This window comes from Bombus pascuorum, chromosome 1, assembly GCF_905332965.1.
Source record: "Bombus pascuorum chromosome 1, iyBomPasc1.1, whole genome shotgun sequence".
Lineage (NCBI taxonomy): Eukaryota > Metazoa > Arthropoda > Insecta > Hymenoptera > Apidae > Bombus > Bombus pascuorum.
In genome coordinates this window covers 2,156,888-2,183,249 of record NC_083488.1, presented here as the reverse complement: position 1 = coordinate 2,183,249, position 26,362 = coordinate 2,156,888, and the positions used below count along the sequence as shown (strand labels likewise).

The window sequence follows — 26,362 nt, the reverse complement described above, 5'->3', positions numbered from 1 at the left end:
TTTGCTTCGATAAAAGAACGCCGGGCGCCTTCTTTGCTATTACTCCGTCCGATAAACGAGAGATCGATTTTTAACGATAGCTTACACCCGGAATTGGAACGACTACCACGCGTTACTAAACTTTTTCACAGCCATCGCCTCGACTGAATCCACCAACAAAGGAATTAAGTTTTAAATTTACCTCGCAATTTATCGTTGCGCGTTTATATTATTCCCTCGCGATAAATGAATTTCTGGAAACGAGTTATCCGTTTCTCGAGAACTGAACGTTGATCGTGAAATTTACACAAAGTAGAATCTGACTATCGTTGCGTCGATTTTCTCGTTTCTCTCTCGTTCACCGTAACATACCAGAATCTGGTCCAGACCAGACTCATCGTTGACGCGTAACAGTCGCGTTAAAAATGCTGGTCCACGGAGGGTGTTTTCTCACGCGGGCGCGCTCTTGCCGCACCGAAAGTGATTTGTGCTCTCGGTCGTCGGGACGCGATACGTTCTTCTTTCTGGAGAACATCCAACTACTGTCGGGTTGCGGCGCGACGTTCAGAAATTTCTCTTCACTAGTCCTCACCGTATCAGCGATCTACGTCGTTTAGATGCAGTTAGATCTCCGGCCCTCTCATTAGCATATTCTCGGCTCGTATAATTTACCGCATGATAAACAGTTTAAGTAGGTAAGCAGCCGTGATAGCTCATCGTCGTCTCGACATTCCTCTCAATGTCGGCAAAGTAATGCCGGTCATTACTTATTATTTATAGCCGCGACGCGATATCGGTTTCGAGCGGTGCCGAGCGCCGCTCGATAAGATAACATTGCGCGTAATCTCGCGCCATCGTATTTATCATTTTACTCTTTTCCTGCTATAAAATATCCTGCAAAATCGTTGAATTTACGCGAAAGCGAACATCCATGTAATTACGAAAAAACTAAGTTGTTCGTTGATTCGATCGCTCTGAACGCAAATCGCATTAAGGATAGAATTTTTGTTTGTTCTCTAAGAGAAATTATTCTTCGTGGATTATCAATCAACGTCCATTATTTTCGCTTATTTATTTATTTACCAATTATCGATAAATACCTATTCGTATAAAATTACAAAGTACTTTGTAGCGACTCCTTATCGAAGAGCGCAATATCGATCACAGTTTTACTATAGAAATCGAGATATGGAAGGAAGTTTTCTACATTCCTAACTTCACCTTGGATAATACCGATTTACGGTTAGATATGAGAGATTCGTTAAAGGGATTTTTATTGTCACGGTCGGGCGGCGAGCAGATATCCGCGAACAAATTACGAACGTATCCAATGGAACGGCAATCGCGTCTCAGTGAGACGTTACGCGCGGCGTATTTGGGCAAACAATGAGTGGAATGATTCGGAAGATACATTGCCGGAGGATTCGAGGGAAATTCCTCGATCCAGGCATTGCTACGTTCTTTTTTTCTCCCGTGTCGAACCCGGAGGAGAGGCGAGTGTTACTCGATGGAAGCTATTTCAGAGAATTCGCTGACGAAACAGTTGCTCTTTCATCTTCCCCCTCCCCTTCCTCTCTACTCAATTAAAAATTCAACTTGGAAAATATCGGAAAACAGAGGCAGAGAGATTTGAATCTGAAAAGCTTTTTAACGAATTTACATCTCGTTGTTTCTTCGAAAGCAAATTTCTAACTCGGAGTTTCTAGAACGGAAGCAATTTATTACCTTCGTTATTTTCAATTAAAAAAAAAAATATTACGCGATAATTAGCAGTCAAATCTCGAGATTTTTCAGTATTTCTATGAAATACGAGACGAGGAAGAAGAGGAAGAAGATGACGAGGGAGTAAACGAGAATATGAGCAGAGTATGTGGGAAGCGAAGAAGAAGGAAAAGAAGCGACGAGGAAGAGTCAAGATGGATAGAACGAATAGAATAACGAGAAAAACAGTATTCGACGTGGCATGGTGTACGGATGAGTTCATGGGAGGGCAAGAAGCACGGCTGACCTCCGAGCAGACATATTAAAATGATGCAGCGAAAGATCCCTGGAATGAAACTCGCAGAAACTCTCGTTCCGTCCCTTGTCTGCAAAACTATTTCAGGACGCGCGGCTAAAAGCGGGAATTCGCCGACTTTGTGTAAAGTAAAACACCTCGGGAGCTGCTTGGATTGTTTACAAACATGTTATTGTATAATGGGATCGCTTTTGCCGAACCTCTAACCGACGAGAGAGCAAACCCGAGAATCTTTTAACTCAAGACAATTCTAGATTCCATTTCGCTTCGAAATGCTCGCTTCGAAACCTTCGGACGATGAGAAATTTTGTAGCCTAACTATCTGTCGATTGCCACGGAATAATAATAATTAGAGAATAATTAAATTTGATTCGTATCGATTGCACGCGTGCTTGTATATCGTAAATTTTCAAATGAAATTATCGGTGACAAAAGAACGTACGTCAGATATTTTTCTGGCTAAATGGATGAAAGATTATTTACAATGAATTTAATAATACGAAGGTTTATTGTAATTTTGCTACACAACGTTTGCAATGCTATTTCACAAACGATAATAATGGCAGACGACGGATCACTCGACGGAGGCCAAGCACGTCACAACGGTATTTCTATTAAAACACAATGTAGCGGTGAATGCGAAGTATGCAGAAAATAATTCAAAGTTCACGGAGATTCATAATCACGGTTTAGAAATGCTCGCCAAAAGCAAATGCTATGAATATCTCTATATCAATTTCAAATACAAAATAATTCTAATTAGATCTTTAGCTTGCCACCGATAATTTATTGTCGTTTCGATGCTTTTCATTCTCTTCGAGTTTCAACCGTATATCTGCGTTTTATTTCGCGTTTAACTGACTACTCTAATTTTTAATCTAATTTTACTTCAATAAATTAAAGTAAACGATCGGCGAAGTACGCGGATTAGATATAATCAGAATGCTCTTTCGCGTTTCGATATACACACCGAAACTGAAATAAATAAACGACGATATCACACTCGTAAAATTTGTCATAATGTCATGACGACTACGCAACTGTCGAACGATCCAGACTACGCTCTCAATATTTTCCACGTCCACTACTCGCCGGACAAACCTTTTTCAAAGAAAGTTTCGCATCACCCCGTGCGTTTACCTACCTGTCGATTCGAGACACTTGCGCCAACGGGACAAACTAGTTCCTCCAGTTTCGAAACGAACTCCGCTAATTCGAATCCAGTACCGGCACGGCGCGTGTACAGCGCTTAGGGCGGTTGAAATATCGTAACAAATGCTGGCGGGGTGTCATAATCCGTAACGGGGACCTGTCCAACAAGATTTCAACGCTCGCGATATCCACGATCACCCGCGATATTAACTGCAGAAGGAACTGTAGCGTTAACGTGGAAATTGTAACGATCGACTAACATGAAATTCGATATCTTCCGTGTAAAATACACGGTCAATTAAAGAAAACGGTTTACACGTGATCTGTCTATATCGATATTTCACGCTTTATGCTTCCTGTATATTTTTTACGACGAACAATCAACCATTGGTGTATTCGGATAAATTTTTGCAACGTTAAGACTTTTGTTTAAAACACGCGCGATCGTTAGAGGAAAAGGAAGATTTAGAGCTTAGCTGTCGTTCATACAGATCATCGGGAGCTTGTCATTACGTAATTTATATAAACATCGAATATTATTTCCAACGATGACGTCGTATTATTACGCGATCAATTGCTATCTTAAGAATTTGATATAGAGTTTGATACGCCGATTGCGACGTTTGGTAGGAATAAATAAATCTTTTCGTTAGCAAATCGGCCAGTCATTAATATGGTGTTACGATCCAACGTGTTGGTTGATGTTGCCAGCATTGAAAATCGAAAACTCGCGTCTATCGACTAGAAGAGCGCGATACACGCGTCGTCTAAAGACAACGACAACACCGTAGAGGGAACAAAATTCGACGAACCTCGGCCGCAAAAAGACTACACCGTCGATAAAATAAAAATCACGCGGATGAAAGAGAAGACCCGTAAGAATATTACGCAATCCGTATCTCTGCAAGTTACGCTATTACGGAGGGAAGGAATTGGAAATCGGACGTCGGACGACGAGTGAGTCGGTCGGCACTGGTGGCTGTCGTGGTCCTTTTTAGAGGCGGGACGCGTTGAAACGCGCGACCAGCTTGTAATCTCGAGACGAGACAAGCCGCGCGATACACGTCCCGCATGACAGCACGTACTCTTATGAATAATGTGTTAGGAACGGGATACCGACGAGCCGTTGACGTCTAAATTTTCGACGACTCCGACGACGTGTAACGAGCCACGAAACGTCGCTCGTCAAACACAAACAGCAATCGTTTCTTCGTTTCTTTTCAAACACGACCCACGGTCGTATCTTTCTTCTTGTTTCGCTTTTTGTTTCGTCGTTTGGACAGTCGATACGTGGAATACGCTGATATTACTCGGAAAGAGGTTTCTTTGTTTCGCGTACGCTGCTTTCTTGCGCAAAAAAGTTATCCAAACGAGCGAGTACTCGTTTTCCAACGCTTTAAATAAAATTTAGCAAAACGAACGCGTAAACGAGCGTTGTTCCGCCGTTTGGCGATTGCTCGCCGATCCCAAAGTCGAGTAGCAACACGGATCAACCGTTGCTCTTCTTATTCGTTAACTTGCTTCTATCAACAACCGGACGAAAAGAAAAACAAGAAAAAGAAAGACGAATAAAATAACGTCACTCACCCTGTCGTATTGGTGCGTCGCCGTAGCCGCGGAAAACGATTGAAAAGACGCCGACCTGGTAGGGCTGTCGTGGGCCGCATGCGGATTCGCATGGGGATGGGTGTGCGGGGCCGTATGAGGGTGAGTCGGGTGCGGCGGCGGCGGCGGCGGTGGCCTCTGGTAGAGGTAAGGATAATATTGATACATCACCTCGGAACAGCTCATCACCCCGCCCGGGCCCGGCACCCCAGAGCCGGCCTGCCGACGTGCGTACCCGAACGTCGCACCACCCGTTCGTACACTATCTTTTGTTTCCACTTCGTCCACTCTCCTCCACTCCTGCTCTCTTCTTCGACTCGTTATACCCTGGTCGTCCGATTGCCAGACGATCGTTCGACTCGTTCGATCAATTATTACGGAAATATGTAGCTACCGTTCGAAAGTGTCAGGCGGATCCACGCATCTTCACGTTACGCGTTTCGTCAACCAACCACGAGTTTTCTTTCCGAAATTTCTGCCCACGTTGTGCTTCGACGTGGACGATAGAAAAACCAAGGGTTCGTCTATCGTGACAGCGATTTTTGCATCGACTCTGGCATGCTCGCAGAAGCGTCGAAAGTTAAACGACGAGATTGTTTTGGCGAATGGAGAGGATGTATTGCTCGGTATGGAAGAAAAATACAATGATGTGGCGTTGACTTTTTTTTTTACGAGAGAAGCGATCTTGATGGTTGTCAACACGGTATTTTCGACGCACTGGCGGTCACTGTGATCGTTTAGAAAACAACGATCCGACTATTTTTCACTGCGAGTCACGTTTAACACTGGACGTATTTCGATGTTCTGTAATAACAATGGTGGTGGTGGTGGTGGTGGTGGTGTTGGTGGTGGTAGTAGTAGCAGATGTATGTGTGTGCGTGTGTGCGTGTGTGTGTAACGACACGAAGCGCGGCTGAATTGAAAGGTAAAAATGTTTGTTTCGTAGCGAGTCCTTCGAATCCACGTGTCGTTCTCTCGAACGAGAAATCAACGATACGTTTCGACTTTTGTTATTACCGTATCGCTTCTTCCAGCGACCGGATACGTTCACGACGTAAACGTTTCCTTGGTCGTCCAAATCTCCTCGACGATCAATCCAAATACCTTTGAAATTCTTCTCTTTTCAACGGTAATCTGTCGATAACGATCCAAAGATTAAATCACGAAACCGCAGCTACAGATTTCAAGGAGATCCGTTCGAAAGTACTCCAAACACCTGTTCTCCGTCGAAACTATCTCAAAATTTATGTTCCATCCAATCGTAATCCCGTGGCGTAACGTCAAACTATCGTTCGTCGGCACTCGAATCACCGTAAACGTTGAAACGCGCGCATCAAGTGGAAGGTAGGTTGGATGCGTGGACAGAGGAAAAGATTTCGATTATCTCGGCACGAAACACCTGGCTGCAAGGAGCTACCCTCGCGACGAAGAGAGACGTAACCGGACCGTATCGTAGCTGGTGATGTGTCTCTGATGGGCGAACACAGACTGAACCCCCCGGCGTCGTGTCACCCTCACCGTAGACCGGTCGGCCGTCTTTTTCCAACTGGTCGCGCCGCGGCGCTCCGTCTTTTTCGCTTGCCGCGTGTTCTCTCCTTCCTGGCGAGGGTCAGGACCTGGCCTCCCTCTTTCGTTCACCCCGACAGAGGGGCTAACGGCAAAGGAAACGCCTCCTGGTAGTTCCACGGCCGGCCAATCACCATGCGGGAACGCCACGTCCAATGAGGCAACGGTTGCCACTCCTACGCCTGGTCGTCTCTGTATTGATCCCACAATGAACCCGACTGCTGTCGCGGTATTAAGAAGTTCCTACTCGGGTTAAACCATCCCCCTCCTCCTCCGCCGCCACCTCCAACGCCTCTTTCTCTTCCTTCGGCTCGTCGGAGACCTCGCTCTCCCTCTCCTCTTGGCTCTGCCTCGACCAGAGCTACTACCTACATACAGTGTCTCTTTCCATCTCACCTTTACCTTCTTCTTTTCGTCTCGCTTCACCCCTTGTCCGTGCCTGTCTTTCTCTGTCTGTCGTCGGTTGCCCGCCTGCTCCGTCTGCCCGTTTGTCTGCCTCTGTTGCGTCCGTAGGTAGCTCGGTTCGCCACCCTTTCGCCGCTTCCAACCCCAAACCCGCACGGGCTCAGCCAGCCCGTGCGCATAATGAGTCTTAATTAACAGTTTCGCGGTGTTTTGGGAAGCTTAATTTGCCCAGCCGAGCCTCCAAGAAGAGACGAACTACCGACCTCCTCCGCTTCAGAATTTTCTCGCGCCCAGTTGCTCCGAGCAACTCCGCAAGTTGATGGAAAACCACGCTTCGACTTTTTCTACCCACTAAGGAGATCGACGATCGGATCGAGACGAATCGATAGATGCGACGGATGTTTCGAAGGAGATTGGACGCAGGTGTGCTGGATTTCGCGAATTTCAGCGGCCATGGGAGTCGAGGTTTCTGGAATAGAAAGAGGATCGGTTAGATTCGCGTTTGTCGATTATAGGAAAACGTGACTCGTTCGAGTCGCGGCAACGGTGATAAGTTGTGTCGAAACGACTAATAATTTAATCGTAGTGAGATGTAACAACGACGTCGTGCTAAAAGATCGTCAAGCTCTGAAAAAGCTGATTGAAAGAGAATGTCAACACCAAATATATATCTAACGAGTTCAAAACTGGTACAGCGATCTCGAATCGCTCGAGTTCGAGTGTAATACCTAAAAAGGAGATATTTCAGAAATTTTCGTGCCTACTCCACTTAACTCCTCTTCACTTGTTAACGCGTCAACGCAATATGCACTCGAAAGTCTCGTACAGTACCAAGTGCACCATACGTCCCGTATACAACACACGATCCTGCAGTATCATAAATCCGATTAACGACAATGTTCCGTCGATCATCGCTCGAAGGCGACACGAGCAAACAGTGTCAGTGTATCGACACTTGACCGTGGTGAATCGCCTCGTATCCGCCGCCTAATCTGCCGTGTAACGCGGCAGGTCCCTGCAGAACACCCCATAGCCTGTTCCAAATCCAATAACCCTCGACAAGTGTGACACGACGTGCGTCCTCTTTTACTATTTTCTCTCCTACCGTCTCTCTCTCTCTCTCTTCCTCTCTATATTCCTATGCCGGTTGGACGATCAAACGTTTCCTCGCGGGGTAGTCATCCTGCACGTGGCCACTCGAACAATGCATCAGCCGCACCCCGCTGCTAATAGACGGGCATTAAATTCGTCGGTGATATTGCCGCATGGGGGTTTTGCCTTCCCTTTCGAGTCGCTCTCAATAGGACGAGACGTCTGAAATATGCTTGCTCTTGTCGTCCAGAGGGATGCACGCACCCGGACCGACCATAGACAATGTTATGTGCGAGAGGAAGGTGTAGAAAGAACGGTGATCTTAGGGAAGCGTAGGGGTGTACCTATGTTTTTTAAGGTTGGATATTTGAGAGGGGAAAGAGAACGTGGAAGTTTGGGGTAATCGTCGGTGAGCGATGCACGTTGTAATAATCGGGGTGGTTATCGAACGAGGTATTGTTTAAAATTGGGTAGGATAAGTGGGTTTTTGGTAGACACCTTTGGTAACCACAGTATATCGGAGTAACGGAGAACGTGTTAAATGTACAAGGGTGAATATATATATTTTTATAATAAACGAATATATTAGCATCGTGTCGAATATGCGTTATGTCTTTTGCAAGTGTATTTTCGGAAATGTATTTTGCTTTTGGTCTAGTAAGATTATTATTCGGTAAAAGCGAGTACCATACTTACATTTGTGATGGACGATGAGACGTGTTGTTGGTTAAATTAATTGTCGAGGTTATTAGATGTATGTGAACAAAGGAACGCGTGGATAAATTGTAAGGTAGAAAATACATTTTAAATACCAAAGTGTAAATATAAATCGGAATATAATTGAGCTATGACTGCAAACCTTGAAGCCAACTGTTTATGGTCTGCCTTCGACCCAGTCTTTTGTCTATACGCTGTCGATGGCTTCGGTGCTTGAGAAAACCAAAACACTAGGCGTAGAGTGTTCTTAGAAATGGGGACCACTTCGACATTAATAACGGGACGAGTTAATTTAATCAACTATATTTACAGATATTTTAAAACGTAGAATACAAAGTTAATCGCAAGCGTTGCTCGCTCAGTGATATTCGTTGTAAGATTGCGCGATACTGATACTAATTATGCCGATTCGCTCGATTGACTGACTTCTGGAGAACATGGTCGTCTATTTATACTGGTCGAGGGCAGGTATCGGAAGGTTTGAACTTGTCGCCGGTCGTAGGTTACACGTAACAGCGAAATTGCTTTGTCCTGAGTTTGTTTATTACATTATGTTCGTCGTACAGTGTTAATCCTTTGTGGCAAAACAACTATGCGAGGCACCTTCGTATCGAAACGTTCCAAGACGCACATGCCGCTACACGTTGTATCAACGATTCGAGGATATAAAATTGTTTGTTGCACGTCTGAGAATAAATCGTGCGATAGCTTGAAATTTGTATTTAACAGCGAAGACAGCGAATGATCAGAGTCCGGTTAAAAACGTGAAAAATTCCGAGAAACTAAAGATCTGCTCCATTAGCGCTTCGATTATTTTAATCTGAACTGAAATAATGCAATTAAGTGGAGACGGACCGGAGATCATGCTCTATGCTGTGAAGTATAATTTGCTAATGAAAAAGACACAAGTAGTTTTTGTTAACGAGCATCCAGTGTAACGATATAACAACCAGGTTAAATTGTTACGGATTCGACGCACGAACGCGGCATAACTGTGCCGTAGGGATTAAACTTGAAATGCACTTATGTAGCCATTGTGTTAAATATGGATCTTTGAAGTGGTTGTTGCATACCTGTTGTGCAATCTTCTTCGATGTGGAAATCTGTAGCATTTCTGACGCTTCAAGCGCAAATGTCGCCTTCTATTAGCTGACACCGATACAGTACTTGAGAGATAATTTCACAATAACCACGGTATTAATTCGCGAATAAATTATTTCTTTCAAATAACAAAAAATTCCTTCGAGAGAGAAAAAAACGCCACGTATCCAGGAACTGTAAGAACCGTAAGAGAAACATCGATAAACGATTTGTCCATTTTTCTATTTCGAATCTTCATTGTCATTAAAAAACAGATACAGAATCCTTTGATTTTCTAAATCAAAATTAAAATAAATAAATAATCAAAATAGAAATCTTTCTTCGATCATCCTTGCGTAGTCTCGCAGCATTCCTTCTATTTTTCTAAGCCAAACTCAATTTCCTTCAAGTACTCGATGACATCAAAATGATAAAATTAGTCGATCAACGCGTAACATTAAAACGTTAAAATTTCATTTCTTCAAAGATCAAGCAAATCGAATCAAATAAAATTATAAAAAAACACGAAAGCAATCACCTGGTCGTGATAATCTACCTTATAATTCTGGATGAAACAATAGATCATTCCTAGATTAAGTTTGTCGGAAGAGCCGAGACGAAGCGGCAGAAGCAGATCCGCGTGGTGTTCAGGGCGGACAAGAGCAAAAGCATGTAAACGAGAGTAAGAAGGAAGCAAGAAATAAGTGGAAGAGAGAGGGTAGATCTCCTGGAATCCCCTAATTTGCTATTTCGGCATTCCGACCGATCCGTGTGCTCAGCTGGTTCGTGGGACCTCGGTCGTGAGAGGCTGTTGCTGATCTATCAAAAAACGCGATTCCGTCGGCTCTTCTTCTGTCGCTGAACCGCGAAGCGGCGGCGGAACTCAGCTTCGTGTTCGTTGATGGGAACCAACCGGTTCGAATCTATCACGAAAACCTTTCAAAAGGATGGAATTTCTCGTTGATATCGCAACAGATCGCCATACTCATCGAATTAAACGCACTTACAATCGATCCCTCTTTTGACAAACGAAAACATCCGAATATCGTAAAATACGCGTAATATGGAAAGATACATAAAGTGCTTGTTACAGTATCTGGCGGATGAAACAAGTTTCCGATTAGATTCTACTTCCGTAATTATAGATAAGTGTTTACAAAAATATAAATTTACACCAACATGCACGGTCGAACGATTCGTTAAGAAAACCTGCACGGTTTAAATTCTTCGAGCTACGTCAACCTGTTGAAAAATCAGAAGGAAAATTAATAGTTACAAAGGTGAGGAATTAATGAATCGTAAAATACAGGGAAAATTACTCTTTATTTCGTCTGATTTGAATAACCGGAACATGACTGTGGATCTATATTATACAACAGTACTTGGATATTCAACAATGAGGTACGAGTTACCTTCTAATACTCTTTAATCATGATCGTCAACCTCTCAATTGTCCTCGTTTCAAGAATTTATTCATTGACGTGTCGCTGGAATTTTCCTTATTTTATGCATTATTTTTAAGCGATTCCTCTAAATGCTTTAAATCCCCGGAACTCTCAGGTATTTCAGTTTCTCTGGTAGTTTCCAATGTCTCTGAACGTTCCGTAACATTCGTCTGTTGCTCCGTTCCCATTTTTTCAGAACCCTTTATCGTCGTCTCAGATAATTCCGCTTTCTCAGGAACCACGGACCTTTCCTCTCCTTTCTGCTTCTTTCTATTCTCATTGTCCGCGGCTTCCTGTCGTTTCTCTGCCTCGCCATCCTCCAAATACTTATCCCATTTGGCGATTCTAGCTTCCACTTCCGCGTCGGTTTCCGTAACCCTAAAAAGAAGAAAATCGATTTGACGAGCGCGCCGTCATCGTCTGCCGTACTCCGCGATGCTTCGTCGTTCTGCGTGTTTTATTATTACGCTATTGGAAAATTAGTAGCATAAGGAAGACAAAAGCGGTTATCTGAAATTTCGATAATTAGGAATGACAGAGATACATTAGTAAAAAAATAAAAATTGGCCACATGTCAGGTTAATGGGTTATCGTTAGATAAGCTTTGGAAGAAATTACATTATCAGCTGACTTGGACGATCGAACGAATAAATAATACTGAAAATATATCTTGTAGTGAAACTAGCTGCAATAAATGTACATAATATTAAACAAATTATATAAAAATCGAAAGACACGCTTTGTACGAAAGTCGGCAATGTCGAATCCTGTATATGATAACAAGATGTAAAAATAATATTGCAAATATTTATGACGCGTTAGAGAAATAATAACAATAAAAATGCATACATTTTGTAACTCCTGTAAAATTAGTCATTCAAAAAAGAAATAATAAAGAAATAATAATTTTATATAAGTTTTCCTGTGTAGCTTACAACGTTATCGATCAAGCCACAGTAAGATCACAATATTACCCGTAATTGATATCAAAAATGTCGCTAGTTTGAAATGTAATTATGAAACCCTGAGTAAACTATAGAATAGAATCTGGAATATTTCACAATTTCGATTAAAATGTGGTATTCTATAATACTTATTCGTGTTTATAGAAACTGTGCGACTAAAGGCGCGACGAGGATGATAATTCTAAGAAAAAAGTTACTGTGCTTTTAATCCTCTTTAATTTTAATATAATAATATTTTGAAATAACTCCAAAATAAACTTTCGTATTCTTTACAGAATTCGCGTCGATAAATCAGACTCGAGGAGTAAAGAAGTAGCGGCTTCAAAAGCAGAACGTAAGCGGATTGGGAATCTCGATGGACGGTTAACTATCGACTAAGCCCGACTTAGCTCTGGCAGGTCGGTAAAACCGACAGCAGAGAGGAGAAGCAACGGGTAGGTAGGTAAACTTACTTGTATTTCGTCTTGCCATCCCAGATTTCTGCCGATATTTTCCTCTGACTGAACCAACGACCGTTCAATAATTGAATACAAGCTTGTGCTTCTGCTGGTTCTCGAAATGTTACCTGGGCAACACCTTCTGGATGTCTCTGTAAAGAACAAAAAGGTTGCGTTCAAACTTCTGGACTTTTCCTTCTACCAAAATTAAATAAATGTCAAACTGAAATTAAATATCGAATGGTAAGTGTTCGAATACGTTCACAAGCCACTGTATGTAAGTAACAGAAGAAACCAATGATCGTTATATCATCTTTTTTTTTTTTTTTTTTTTTTTTTTTTTCTAAATTTTATCTTCTATACGCTTCGTTCTGACGGAATTTTGCTGCGTTTGTAGTCGTAGAATTTTGTTCGTTTACTTCAATTTTCTCGTTTCGCTGTTGGAACTTAACTGAAATCGACAAAATGCACGCTATAATTAAACAATGGCCTAGTTACTTAAACCAAGACATACGCTCATCGTCTTTCCATTCGCATCACACACGCTTTTGTACCAAGATGAATCCCTGTCTTCCCCTTTTACGACTCGAGGCTGGCCTCGCGTCGCCCACAGTCCCTCACAATACTTTTCTCGTCTCGGACTTAAACCACAATTTATGAGCCTTCGGTTTGAACATTAATTTTACTGTCTGACCCCATGCGCGACATGACATTCTTTGTTCTTTTCTTACGTTGTACCTCGTTAGATCAATCGGCACACTCTTCGTTTTACCCATTAGCCTTCGTTACAGATACACGATAAACATATGTACGTTTGGATTTGTAGCTGAAAAATTGTATGCGCATACGCTCGATAATTACTTTATATATTATACAAAGTATAAATTTAGAATAAATCGTTCGATCGTGCAGAATTCGCTAAGAAGAAAAGAAAAAAGGAAGAAGAAGAAGAAAAACAAAAAAGGATGGTCTGAAAAGCTTTTGCCAGAAACTCACGACCAATCCCACGTTTTCCACACCGGGATGAAAAAATATGGAAAAAGAGCAAGAAAAAGGAAACACGGAGCAAAGACGACCACGTTGACAAAAAAAAGGACTAACCGGAAATTACGCTGGAACGATATTGCCCGAATGGACGAGAAGTCGGTGAACGCCATAAAATGCATCGTCTGTTCATAAATTCGGTCTCAAGGATCGACTCCTTTTTTCTCGTATCTTTCGTTTTTTCATCGAGCAACTTTTTACCGTGTTACGCGCGGTTCGAAAGCGGCCTGGAAAATACGGGGAGCGACGATCACGGGTAAATTGGCTGCCACGAAATTTCCTTTCACGCGCCGCTTTTGATCTCGAACACGCGTTTCTCGCACGCTCCGACGCGACGTTTGGTACGGTGTAACCGGTCCTATGGCAGACGATGGAATTCACTTTGACATTGAATGGATTCACGGTTGAGACGCGCCGACTGGGAGTGTCTCGTTGCGAATTTATGGGGTTAGGTCATCCCTTTTCGAAGGTTTATTTGCGTCGACCACGGAGCAGCAACTTCTTTGTTATCCCCATCTTTCTGGTGCATCTTCTAAATATCTCGTCTTGACTCATTCTTCTCTATCTTTGCATCGCCGAGATCAATTTTTCCGCTTGTCTGTAACTGCTCCGTTCTCAATGTCTGTCGATGACTAGTCGATATTACTCGTTCGTTTAATTTAGAATCTCGTTATTTCGTAGAAGCTACGTACGTAATATCCTATACTTGATGAAATATTTATGAAATAGAAATGTTGCGTGTCTGTTACTCTTAATAACCGTGAGATTAGAGGGCCAGAATGGGAAGCTTATCGACGAGTCAGTGATGATCTATACGACACAGAATGCGGTACTAATTGACCTAGATTTCATATTAGACATTATATCTGTTGTATAATGAATCTATGAATTTATAAAGCATCGTTATGACAACACTATGCGTAAGATTCGGGCTAATAAAAATATTCTGAGAATTTGTAATTGGTATTATACAGAAATCTTAATACAACGATCATTGCTCGTTCTTTGCTCTATTTATAATTTCTAAGTGACAATATAACGCTTAATATTTTATCTACTGTGGTAAAATTTGGTTGAGCAAATGATTATATTTGCGAAATAAATTCTGTTTTAAAATGTTCCTAATTACTTCATTGTATCTACTTTAATGCGTAAGATTCGGGCTAATAAAAATATTCTGAGAATTTGTAATTGGTATTATACAGAAATCTTAATACAACGATCATTGCTCGTTCTTTGCTCTATTTATAATTTCTAAGTGACAATATAACGCTTAATATTTTATCTACTATGGTAAAATTTGGTTGAGCAAATGATTATATTTGCGAAATAAATTCTGTTTTAAAATGTTCCTAATTACTTCATTGTATCTACTTTAATTGTTAAGCGGTTAAGCTAATTATATGCCTGTTACATTACGTATTTTAAAGTAGATAATCGTAGCTCGTAGCTCGTTTAACAAGTACTTTGTTTAAAATAATTGTTCTAAACGTATAATACCTCGAAAGCTATTGTTACAGTAGGATTTATGATAAAAATTAATGATAATATTATAATAAGAAATTAAATCGAACGTGTATAATTTCGTTTATTCGTTGATATTCCCTTTCACTCGGGTTTGTTAATGGAAAAGAAAATACGAGATTACTTACATCGTAAATGACAACTTTTCTGACGTCGCCGCATTTTAGGCATTCGGACCTAATATCCTGTTGATACTCCAGCAGTAACGAGACTTCTTGATCAAAGTCTTCTGGAGAAAACAAGTTTTTTATAATTACCACCCTTTCGTGCTTCAGCGGTTCTCCCAACACACGTTCGGGTCTCCAATCAAACAATCTAAGACAAAAAAATTAATATCATTGACGACGCATTCTACGACGATTTATGCGACAATTGGAAGCTTTTATCGCAGTTTTTGTCAAATTTTATGACCTAATTGTGTTTTCTTTCAAACTATATCCGTTACTTTCGTTCAAAGGGCACCCTTCTTGTGTGATTATGCGTATTGCAGCTATGGAATCGATTAAAAGATTTCATGGGACAACATGAAAAGCTGAATTTGCATTTAAAATAAAGATATGAAATTTGAAGCGAGAAACGCGTTTGCATAAGCTTTAACGAGATAATCACATTTATATACAGAGAATATTACACGGTGTGTTGTAAAAGTGGGTAGTACGTATAGCCTTTTGTAATTTCCAAGGCGTGAACTAGACACTGCAACGAAGCCGCAGTAATTCCATGCTACGTATAGACATCGTTCGAGTCGTTTCATTTTATGCATAGTGCGCAAGAATCTTAGATGCATCAACCGATGGAAGAACGTTTACTTAAATTACGCACGTGACGTGACTGTATCATGATGTGTACATACTAATAGCGTTGTTTGTGTCGTTTGCCCTGTCAACGTTTATTCTGAAAAATGTCGGAAACAATGGATCGTAAAGATGACAAAGATCGCGTAATTTCTGATTTTTCCCGGGCTTTAGTATCGATACACCTATCGATACGTGTATTTTATACGTTCAAATGTAAATAGTATTCGAAGATCACAAGCAGGTGCAATATTTTTCTCAAATCTTACACAGCTCTTTAACGCGTCGATTTTTTTAATTACAAGTGTCTTGAAGTTATTTCTACGTAGACACAGATGAACGAGTGAAAAACGATGAACAAGACGATGGTTTCGTTATTTCTTTCTTTTTTTTTTTTTTTGGTTGTTTTTTTGTTTATATCATCCGTATAGATCTCGCTTTATCCTCTCGTAACTCTACAAGGTTCGGTTAGCCAAACTAATGAGCCGTAACATTTTGCGGCCATCGTGTGTGGCAGACTCCCAACGAGTTCTAAGATTATGGCAAGTGTTAACACATTTGTTCGCCGCTGCATTCCAACTGGAACGTTTAACCTTTTTTAGTAGAAGAAAACACAATTCAGCTCTCGACATGTTGCCGTCGGCTATTTATAAATTCTAAATTCGCGTCCATCGGATATTCATAGGTTTTTATCGTATTTCAAGCGCTGTGCAACTTCGTTTATCTCAACTCCATTTATTCGGCCGAAATTTTAATTAATTCCTGAGTAAATGAACTGTCGATTTAATCCACTTATTTGAACGCGAATTCCTACTGTATGAACAGAAAGTCATATATAGTCGACAGAATCACAGAACTATTACACGAACTGTTTCTGTCCTTCGGATAAACAACGATCTATTGTTGACCGTTTCAATAACAAATAAATTAAAATATTTATTTACAGTTACACCGAGATATGACTACAACGGTAGAGCATACAACGACAAAGAACGAGCCTAAGTAATATAGCGTTATCACGATATAATTTGTATCAATTGACATTTTCAGCTTCGATCGAATTGAGATTTTCAAAAATATCTTACAACTTTTACTTACGATGTTCCTGTTTGTAAAAGTATCAGATTTAGAAATACTACGCGCGATTTTGCAACATTTTGCTTGACGTAAAAAGTGGCAGGCAATTCTGTCAGCACCAAGAAAGCGTTTGTAACATTGTTGAAAGCGGCGATTTCACCCCAGAGAGCTTTGCAACGTTATCGAATGGTTGGAAAGCACTCTGGAAATTCTAGGAATGCCACGTACTTTACAATACTGTTACAAATCTTGATCATATTTTCGGCGAATTCTCAACGCACCAACATTCCAACGGAGCTAAGAAATATGGACTTTTGGAAAACATTTTAAACGTTCCAACTATTCGTGATCTTAACTACCAATTATCAAATTAAATCGTCAATAGAATCGATGACACGATGGGATACGATTTATAAACGTTTCAGCGTTATACCACGCTAAATTAATCGGCAATTACGTACAACTGCGAATTACTATACGTACATATTATATATCATTACTATACGTACGCTATATTATCCGGTCAGGAAGTTATGACTTATGACACCCTTGGACACAATTACATACGGACTTAATCTCCTCCCCCGGGAATCAATTAAGCTAATCCGCGATTAGCTTAAATCAGATAATATTAATTAAAGTGGCGCGTTATGATTGTCGATTAGAGCTCTCGTCTGATCGAGGCATCATTAATATTTATGCCATGATTAAGCAAGTGTGAAATCGGTAGTCGATAGAGCAGATCTGCCGCTATACATTGCTACGCTCGATAAAATTCGCAAGCTGATTGAGAAGATAAATTAACCAAGTGTCACTGTGCAAGGTTTGTCGAGGTTATGCCATGCGATCAGCTTATTAAACATGGCAATGCCGGGCCGCATAAAATTATACGTATTGATAAATGGACACGCGTTAAACGCTGCACACTATGCGCTTACTACGTATGCGTAATAAATCTTTACTTCTGGATGGACATTCTTCCAACAGATTTATGGTATTAGTCTAACGACTCTCGCTATACGCGATAGTTATTTCCTCGCGTCTCTTTTGGTCGTTTTGCCGAGTCAGGAAATTTTCTATAGTAACAGCGAATATATAAGGGCGTGTACGCGCGATTGAAAACGTGAGAATCGTTATGGAATCGAACAGGCCGATCGACGTCCAGGCTAAAAGAGAAAATCGTAGGAATAGGAAAACGAGATATTCAGTCAATTTGCGAACGCGAAAAGACCGTTAGAGCCGCGACTTCCGGCAAAGAACAGACGAGGAGGGCCTGGTTCGTTCGCAAATAACTGGTTTTCACGAAGTTCAGGCCATCGAACTCTCTTGCTCTCGTCCTTAGGCAGATACCCATGCGCACCGATGAAGACAGCAGACGCTCGACTAACCGATGATTACGGATACCGCGTGCAGATAAGGACCCTGTTCCAGGTGTACTCGAGGATTTCAGAGCCGATACGTCTTGCCTTGGTCACCAAACCGATCAACTCGAAGCTGTTCGACTTGAGACGGCAATAGGGAACTGTGAACGGTGAGAGCAACGATTAATCGACAGGCGTGGATTCAGTTTACGATCTGCCTCCCATGCGATAGCAAAAATATCGAGAAAAGAAAATGCATAAAGAAAGTTTTTACGAATAAAGTTTATGCTTAGACGATGGTAATGAATAAACAATTTTTTTAATACAACTTGCGATAGGGGAAATAATTTGAATATAAGCTTCCTTATAGTTGCAGAAAATAAAGGAACAGGGAAAAGCAGGAAAAGAATATTCCGACCAAACATAGACCTCGTTTTGTAACCAAAAAGTAAGTCCATGATTCACGGTATATCCGTAGAAACCAAGTCGGAGAGAATGCAAAAAAGAAAAGGACGAACAAGGAAAAGAACGTGTTTCGAGCAAAATTAGATCTTACTTCCCAAGCTCGGCGCAAGTATTGGGAGAATGACTAGCGTAAGGAACGCGGGTCTGATTAGTTATTTCGTATAGACTCAACACGATCGTGAGGATAAGCACGCGTATTGGTCGAAAGTGTCAGCTACACGAACAAAATAACACAGCAACGCGTGACGGCGAACGATACGAAGCAGCGGCTCCCTTGCCCCCATCGCTCTAATTCATTTTGTCATTTTTCCAGCAACGCACAGTACCTCATTTTCATAAAAATTCCAAAGAATAGTTTCGATATTTAATTAACGATCTCTTTTACTCGTTCTCTTTGTTATCCTCCGTTTACCTTTTGCTCGCAATTTTTATGGATCTACCGAAAATAAAATATTCCGCTTCGGAGAGACGCTTTTAAAAAATATTAACTTTCATTGTCGCAGAACTTGAAATGCTTACGTTGGAATATTCTTCCTGCACGGCTTCTGGAACGTCGTGGAATTCAAAAGTAATAAAACAGAGAAAGAGAAACCTTAACGAAGACGTAGACCCGAAGAAAATATCGTGCCGAGATAAACAGAGCGATCCTAACGTTTCTCTGCGTGTTCCACAGATAGGTTCTTGAAGTATTTCTCGAAACAGGAAATGTAACGTAACGTGGACGTGCAACTCGATGGATTTACACTGAAATAAACTAATCGAATCGTTGCTCGGTAACAGTCGAAACCATTTTCTCTGCAAAGTGATGAATCATCTTGTTGAAAGGTTTCTTCTCCTTTATCTTCTGGGTTGTTTCAGTTTATTAAGTTTGTCATGAGATACCTGTTACAATTTAATCTTGAAGTTAAGATTAATAATCTTTGGAAGACACAATGTTTCTGTTGAAATAATATTCAGTGATGTTTATTAAATGGAACTACAGAACCTGATGTATATAAGCGAGTGATATAATTAACAACGTATACAAGAATTGTTGATTGTTGGCCAGTTACTCTCAGACTAGACTTAGGTAGTGACCCATGATCCCTTAAATACTTTGAACCCCACTCTCTATACAGTAACGAGTATGACCTGTGTAAGTGTCTTGTTCCAATACCTGTGTGGGAGTCTGTGTAAGGGTATTATGCCTACGCGTGAAATATCGTTGTATTCCAACAATACCTATTTCAATTAAGAGAGGGAAACACTATAAAGATTTATAGAAATCTTCCTCGACTAAAAGATTGTATTCTATATATTTATATAATAAATTAAAATAACTTTTGTAACGCAATTGAAACATTATATGTAATACACGAGCAAACCCCATAGAAAATTTGTAACAGGTTTCCTTCTCAAAAGAAAATTTCGCCAACGCGTGAAATATCGTTGTATTCCAACAATACCTATTTCAATTAAGAGAGGGAAACGCTATAAAAATTTATAGAAATCTTCCTCGACTAAAAGATTGTATTCTATATATTTATATAATAAATTAAAATAACTTTTGTAACGCAATTGAAACATTATATGTAATACACGAGCAAAACCCATAGAAAATTTGTAACAGGTTTCCTTCTCAAAAGAAAATTTCGCCAACGCGTGAAATATCGTTGTATTCCAACAATACCTATTTCAATTAAGAGAGAGAAACGCTATAAAGATTTATAGAAATCTTCCTCGACTAAAAGATTGTATTCTATATATTTATATAATAAATTAAAATAACTTTTGTAACGCAATTGAAACATTACATGTAATACACGAGCAAACCCCATAGAAAATTTGTAACAGGTTTCCTTCTCAAAAGAAAATTTCGCCAACGCGTGAAATATCGTTGTATTCCAACAATACCTATTTCAATTAAGAGAGGGAAACGCTATAAAAATTTATAGAAATCTTCCTCGACTAAAAAATTGTATTCTATATATTTATATAATAAATTAAACTAACTTTTGTAACGCAATTGAAACATTATAATACACGAGCAAAACCCATAGAAAATTTGTAACAGGTTTCCTTCTCAAAAGAAAATTTCGCCAACGCGTGAAATATCGTTGTATTCCAACAATACCTATTTCAATTAAGAGAGGGAAACGCTATAAAGATTTATAGAAATCTTCCTCGACTAAAAGATTGTATTCTACATATTTATATAATAAATTAAAGTAACTTTTGTAACGCAATTGAAACATTATATGTAATACACGAGCAAACCCCATAGAAAATTTGTAACAGGTTTCCTTCTCAAAAGAAAATTTCGCCAACGCGTGAAATATCGTTGTATTCCAACAATACCTATTTCAATTAAGAAAGGGAAACGCTATAAAAATTTATAGAAATCTTCCTCGACTAAAAGATTGTATTCTATATATTTATATAATAAATTAAAATAACTTTTGTAACGCAATTGAAACATTATAATATACGAGCAAAACCCATAGAAAATTTGTAACAGGTTTCCTTCTCAAAAGAAAATTTCGCCAACGCGTTTACCAAAGTGCTGCATACCACTTTTTGCATACATTCGTCGTGAAAAAACTGCGGTATTGGGAAAGCACGACGCACTTGAGAGAAAGCTCGTACCAATTGCGTTTGAATTCCATGTAATCTCACCCCGTGAAAAAGAAACGTGCGATCTTTATTAACATTTAGGGTGAATGCAAAATTTGCACGTTATGCCATTTTCCTCCCATCCTCCTATCGACGACAAAGATCAAAGCGCCCTTATATTTTCTAAACTTCCAAACTGTTCCCCGTTCTTCCGCGATAAATTCCAAAAATGAAACCTGTGTTTCGTGATGCGCGTTAATCACGCTCCTCTTTCGCACCTTTAAATTTCCCATTGATGCGAGTGCGCAGCCTAACGACAAAGCTTTCGAGGCAATAACATTCCAAGCTATCAAATCCGAAGCAAATACGAATCGCTGTGTTCGTTTGCCAAGAGAATTCTACAACGCCTGAAAAATTGTCAAAAATTGCAAAAGGCGAGATCTTGTAAGAAACTCGGCAAGTAGATTCATTTGCCTCGCGAACATCCGGAAGACGCTCGTCGATCGCCGAGAAGAAAAAGACATAGGAAAGGTATACGGTGCATCGTGATGCAGCATCGCATATGTCTGGTCCGCGAGATGAGAAGAGAGCCGCGCCTTTTTGCTCGCAGTTGAGAAAGGAAAGTAGACGCGTGTAAGAAAATACAGCGGTGTGATGCGACGCGAAGCGCGTTATACACGCGGCCCGTAACGTTCAGGCACGGCGTGAGTAATCGACTCGTGCAGCTGCTTTTACCGGAATCCGCCAACGCCAAGCAGTCTGGCGGCATCTCGAGCAACTTGGACCCTCGTGGCATCCGGTTCGTGCCAAGACAACCGAGTTTCAACGATGGCCACTGGCGAACACATTCCATTTCGTAACGAAGAGAAAAATGAAACAGCGAAATGATTTGATTCGTTTTGGACAATTTGCTACACTTCTATTTCTGTAGCTGGGTCAGGCTAGATGGAACGAGATTGGAGGGCCGGAATTTTGAGAAGCACGAGGATAGAAAGAATTTGTCATTTTTCTTCTTTTAGAAATGTTGAAAGGAGGAGAGGCATCTATACTTAAATATAATTTTTCGCGACACTGTATAATTTTTCTTATCGTTTTAACTTTTGTTAGATTAGGCCATAGGTGGCATTTAACGCCTAAGATATAAAATGAAAATACAAGTTAAACGTCCGAAATTAATTGACCTAAAAATAGCAAGTTAAATAATTGTACAACTCGTCGACACAATTTCTACCGATACCAATTCGATATTAAATTATTTTTTGCAATTTTCTACCGTAACGTATTCAAATTTTATGCATTTTAGAATACTAATCTATTTTATTTCTACACGGAGGAATACGTAAAATGAAAAATAGGTTAAACGATGTCCAATCGAAGTGTCAATACACTGACACTTGGTAGTAAATCAATCCTCCAAGGGCGCGGAATAATATTTGCGTTAGCCAAAGTGTAAGTATACGGTAACTAGAGACTAGCGTAAATCGAGCGTGAAGATGACACGTATCTCGATACCACGGAGATTGAGCGGTAACATACGATACAGATTCTTAGACGGCTGCCAACACGAAAAGATGAATGAACCGACATGAATGGAAAGAAACGCTCGAAATGGTTTAAGAGGCGATTTTACGGAGTTGCTCGATGCGAGAGTTCACTCTGATCGCGGATTCTTCACGGTTTCTGACAGTGAAAAAACCGAAGTGATGGTTCTATAATCACAGCGCGCTTGGAACCGTAAAATCACGTAATATACTTTGTTTAAAGTTTTTACAGGCAGAATACAAAATACTGTAATAAAGTTAGATGCAGTAGAGAAATAGACTTGTAAGATAAAGGCAATATCGCGGTAAGAAACACTCGTGAAAAATGTGAATTTAAACTCCAAATTTATGCCGTACTCGATACTATTATCGGTATTGGAAACTCGTTCATAATATATTTATAATAAATTATTTTAAAATAAATAAATTTCTTTCCTTTTCCTTCTGTCTTAATAAGATAGAAGCTACAACTGCAATATTCCTTCGCAATAAATTGAAAAATTTATTATACCTTCCTCAATATTTTAAGCTAAATGAATTTCTTCTCTTCTTTCTTTGCATAGTGATTTGCTTATCGCTCGATAAAAAATGATAATAAAATTACGAAAAGCAAAGTAATTCAGTTACGGTCTTACCTTCGTCCTAATTTACGATTAAAAATCCATCTTAAAAAAGAATGAAATATCTACGGTATGTGACTTACTTATCTTGCAACTTTTTCTGTCGCTCCTTATCCTTTTTTTTCCGTTTCGGTTTCAAGGCTGGATCGTACGCGTCTCCCTTCATTTGAAACTTTGCCCTCTGAACAGACAACGTTTTACCCCTGATTTGAGACTTATCCAAGATCTTTAACGCCAAATCCACCGATTCGACCTGAACAAAAAATAAAAAAAAAGATTGAAGAAAAAACGAAAGGTTAATTAAATACAAGAGACAATATCGCGAAGAGAGTGTGCTTGATAAAAACGACTAAGTTTCTTCTCGTCCTAGATTAAGCGAAAAGAAAATTGTCATACTTTTAAATCCTATGGAAAAGTAATTTCTGTTTAATCTAATCTCACTCTGATATAATGTTTTCTACTTCTAAAAATAATGCATTTGATATTATCTTATAAATCTACGTATTTCTACATTTTGTTCGATTCGTACGAGCTACTCGATTTCAAAATTTTATTTTTCACAAAATTTACGCGTGCAAGTACCGTTTAAACAAGGACGCAGATATTACGTAAAGTGTTAATCGAGAAGGAAAAAACATCTGTTAGGCCACTTTGCTGTCAATTTGCACTCTACGATATCAATTAATTCGTCCTCTTCACTCCTAAATAAAATGACGTTGACTTCCAGACGGGTTACATGATTTATGAAATCGGTGTACCGAGAGGAATAATATGCTTTTTGTAAGGCATGTACCATCGATAATTAACGGGCAATGTAAAAAACCAGACGCTCAACTGTTTAACAGGTCACGCAAACAGAAAGTCTACAGATTCGGCGAGACTCGTTTAAACACATTGACAAAAAAAAGCCATTAATTTAATCATTCACGACCTATATTTCATATTACTGAAACGCTTTCAGTTTTAAATCGTGATGAAAACCGAAATATATTTTTGCTTTAAATTATTCTTTCCATTTAGATCCTACATTACACGATCATCGAAGGATAAATGGATATATTACTCAACTTGATACATATTTCATTCATTCGACAAACGTAGATATTGAATCACTGACAAATCGCATTGAAAATGTATCGAACGCTCAAGTAAAAAAATCGTAGCTATCGTAATTGCTCATATTGGCTAGTAATAAATTCAAATGGAATCAGTGCATATTACCAATCGTTGCTTAAATCGTATAAAAATACCAGATTGGTACTAGAAATGGCGAACATCGTATCGCGGAACAGACAGATCCGGTGGACCTGTCAGATTTATTTTCAAACGCGCGCTGCTTCCAGTCTTTGTAGTAGCTTCGAGTTCCATACTTTTAACCGTGATTTCATAACCTTTTCGAATAACATTTGTAAAGAAACGAGCCTTCGGAATCAGATCTTGAACGTAGAGTTTTTCTTAAATTTATCATCGTATTAACCTGGTGGTTGTTGTTACAAAAAGGTGAACGCGGATAAATCAACCGCTTATTCGGTGCAATTTTTATTCGGTGAGATATCAAGTAGCTCGATGATCACCGTACATCCTCGCTATCTCGCATCAAGACTTTGATCGAGTCGTTTTCTGCCTGACAAAATATGGAACAAAGAAACGAATGCATAGAGAGTATACTTTAGGTAGAGGCATATAAATTATCTACAATTTATAACTTGTCTTTTGTAGATACAAACAAATAAACAAACAGAATGAAGAAAAAGTGTAGTCTACGTAATTTTATTTTCGTAGAATGTAAATCAGTCAAATAGAAACCTGAATCAGAAAGATTGTAAACCGACGGAACGACTAGATCCTAACGCATCTCGTATTCTCGTGCGTGCTTGCGACGTGTACCGACAAACAACTGAACTTTCACAATTGACAAGCGACCGCTGTGCAGGTACAGTTTCTTGGAATCTCGTCGTGTACGATTTCCATGGTTTTTTGGTGAGCCTCTTCATCGCGGAACGAATTATACGAACGACGTGCCACGAATAAGAAACGGATAACGTCATTGGCTAATAAACGGGACGTAACGTGTACAAGACTTGTTCGGTGATAAGAATCGGTCACCAGAAAAGCCACATTTATGCAGAGTCGACAAAAAAACCATTCCTACCACCGTGTAACCTAGATGTAAGTACTGTAAATATGTAAATACTATAATCATTGTAAATAATATAATTTAACACCCCCCTCCCCTTCCCACTCACCCCCCCCCCCCCAAAATCCCACAACGCATAAAAGTAATACACCGAGGAGTCCTGTTTTGCGGCCAAGTTTCAGGACAAAATACAACACACATAAGAATACACAAAAATCACGCACCAATGCGACTTAAACCCAAAAAAAAACAAAAAAATAAACGCAAAAACCGAAAACCCACGACACATATTAGACCATGGCTACGTCGTACCGACGCGTATCGGTACTTTTGCCTAATCCACCCTACAACCGAAATTCATTGTTTATTGTGAACAACATACACATGTAATACTCATCTTCTTGGACAATAAACGTTATAAAAAAAAAAAAAAAAAAAAAATTTATGCAGAGTCAGAGATAGTTACGATCCAATTGACGCGTTTAAAAAATCTATTTTAATCGGTTTCCGGCACGATTATTTCGCGATTCTTTTTCAATTATCTTCGAGTGCAACGTTCCGCAATTTCTCGTTTTTTCCCGTTTTCCTGACCTTTCGAAAACTCAGCGATGTATATAACAGTCGCGCAGACACGCTATCCCAGTAATTTCATTGAATGACTAAATATGTAGATTTAGCGGCGCCAACTTGGACGATGACGCAACAGCGATAACGAAACGACTCTCTCTGGTAACAATGACCTAGAAA

At 39.9% G+C, this 26,362-nt stretch overlaps 3 protein-coding genes across 6 annotated transcripts in view; all 3 read right to left on the bottom strand.

Moving 5' to 3' along the window:
- The window catches only part of LOC132916129 (protein vestigial), an 80,775-nt gene extending 74,255 nt beyond the window's left edge, over positions 1-6,520 (bottom strand). The window contains exon 1 of one of the 2 annotated variants that reach the window (XM_060975932.1): positions 4,736-6,520. In XM_060975932.1, coding sequence (XP_060831915.1) covers positions 4,736-4,939 — 204 coding nt within the window. In that variant the 5' untranslated portion in view covers positions 4,940-6,520. The remainder of the gene's footprint in view (positions 1-4,735) is intronic. The other variant, XM_060975931.1, reaches the window with a different exon arrangement.
- Positions 1-26,362, bottom strand: part of LOC132916122 (DNA-directed RNA polymerase II subunit Rpb4-like) — a 346,958-nt gene that overhangs the window by 307,357 nt on the left and 13,239 nt on the right. The gene's annotated exons all lie outside the window — the stretch shown is intronic.
- Positions 10,918-26,362, bottom strand: part of LOC132916121 (HIV Tat-specific factor 1 homolog) — a 61,098-nt gene continuing 45,653 nt past the window's right edge. For both annotated transcript variants that reach the window (XM_060975915.1, XM_060975914.1), the window contains exons 4-7: positions 23,562-23,731; positions 15,157-15,343; positions 12,476-12,612; positions 10,918-11,436 (exon numbers count right to left, since the gene is read on the bottom strand). In XM_060975915.1, coding sequence (XP_060831898.1) covers positions 11,118-11,436; positions 12,476-12,612; positions 15,157-15,343; positions 23,562-23,731 — 813 coding nt within the window. In that variant the 3' untranslated portion in view covers positions 10,918-11,117. The remainder of the gene's footprint in view (positions 11,437-12,475; positions 12,613-15,156; positions 15,344-23,561; positions 23,732-26,362) is intronic.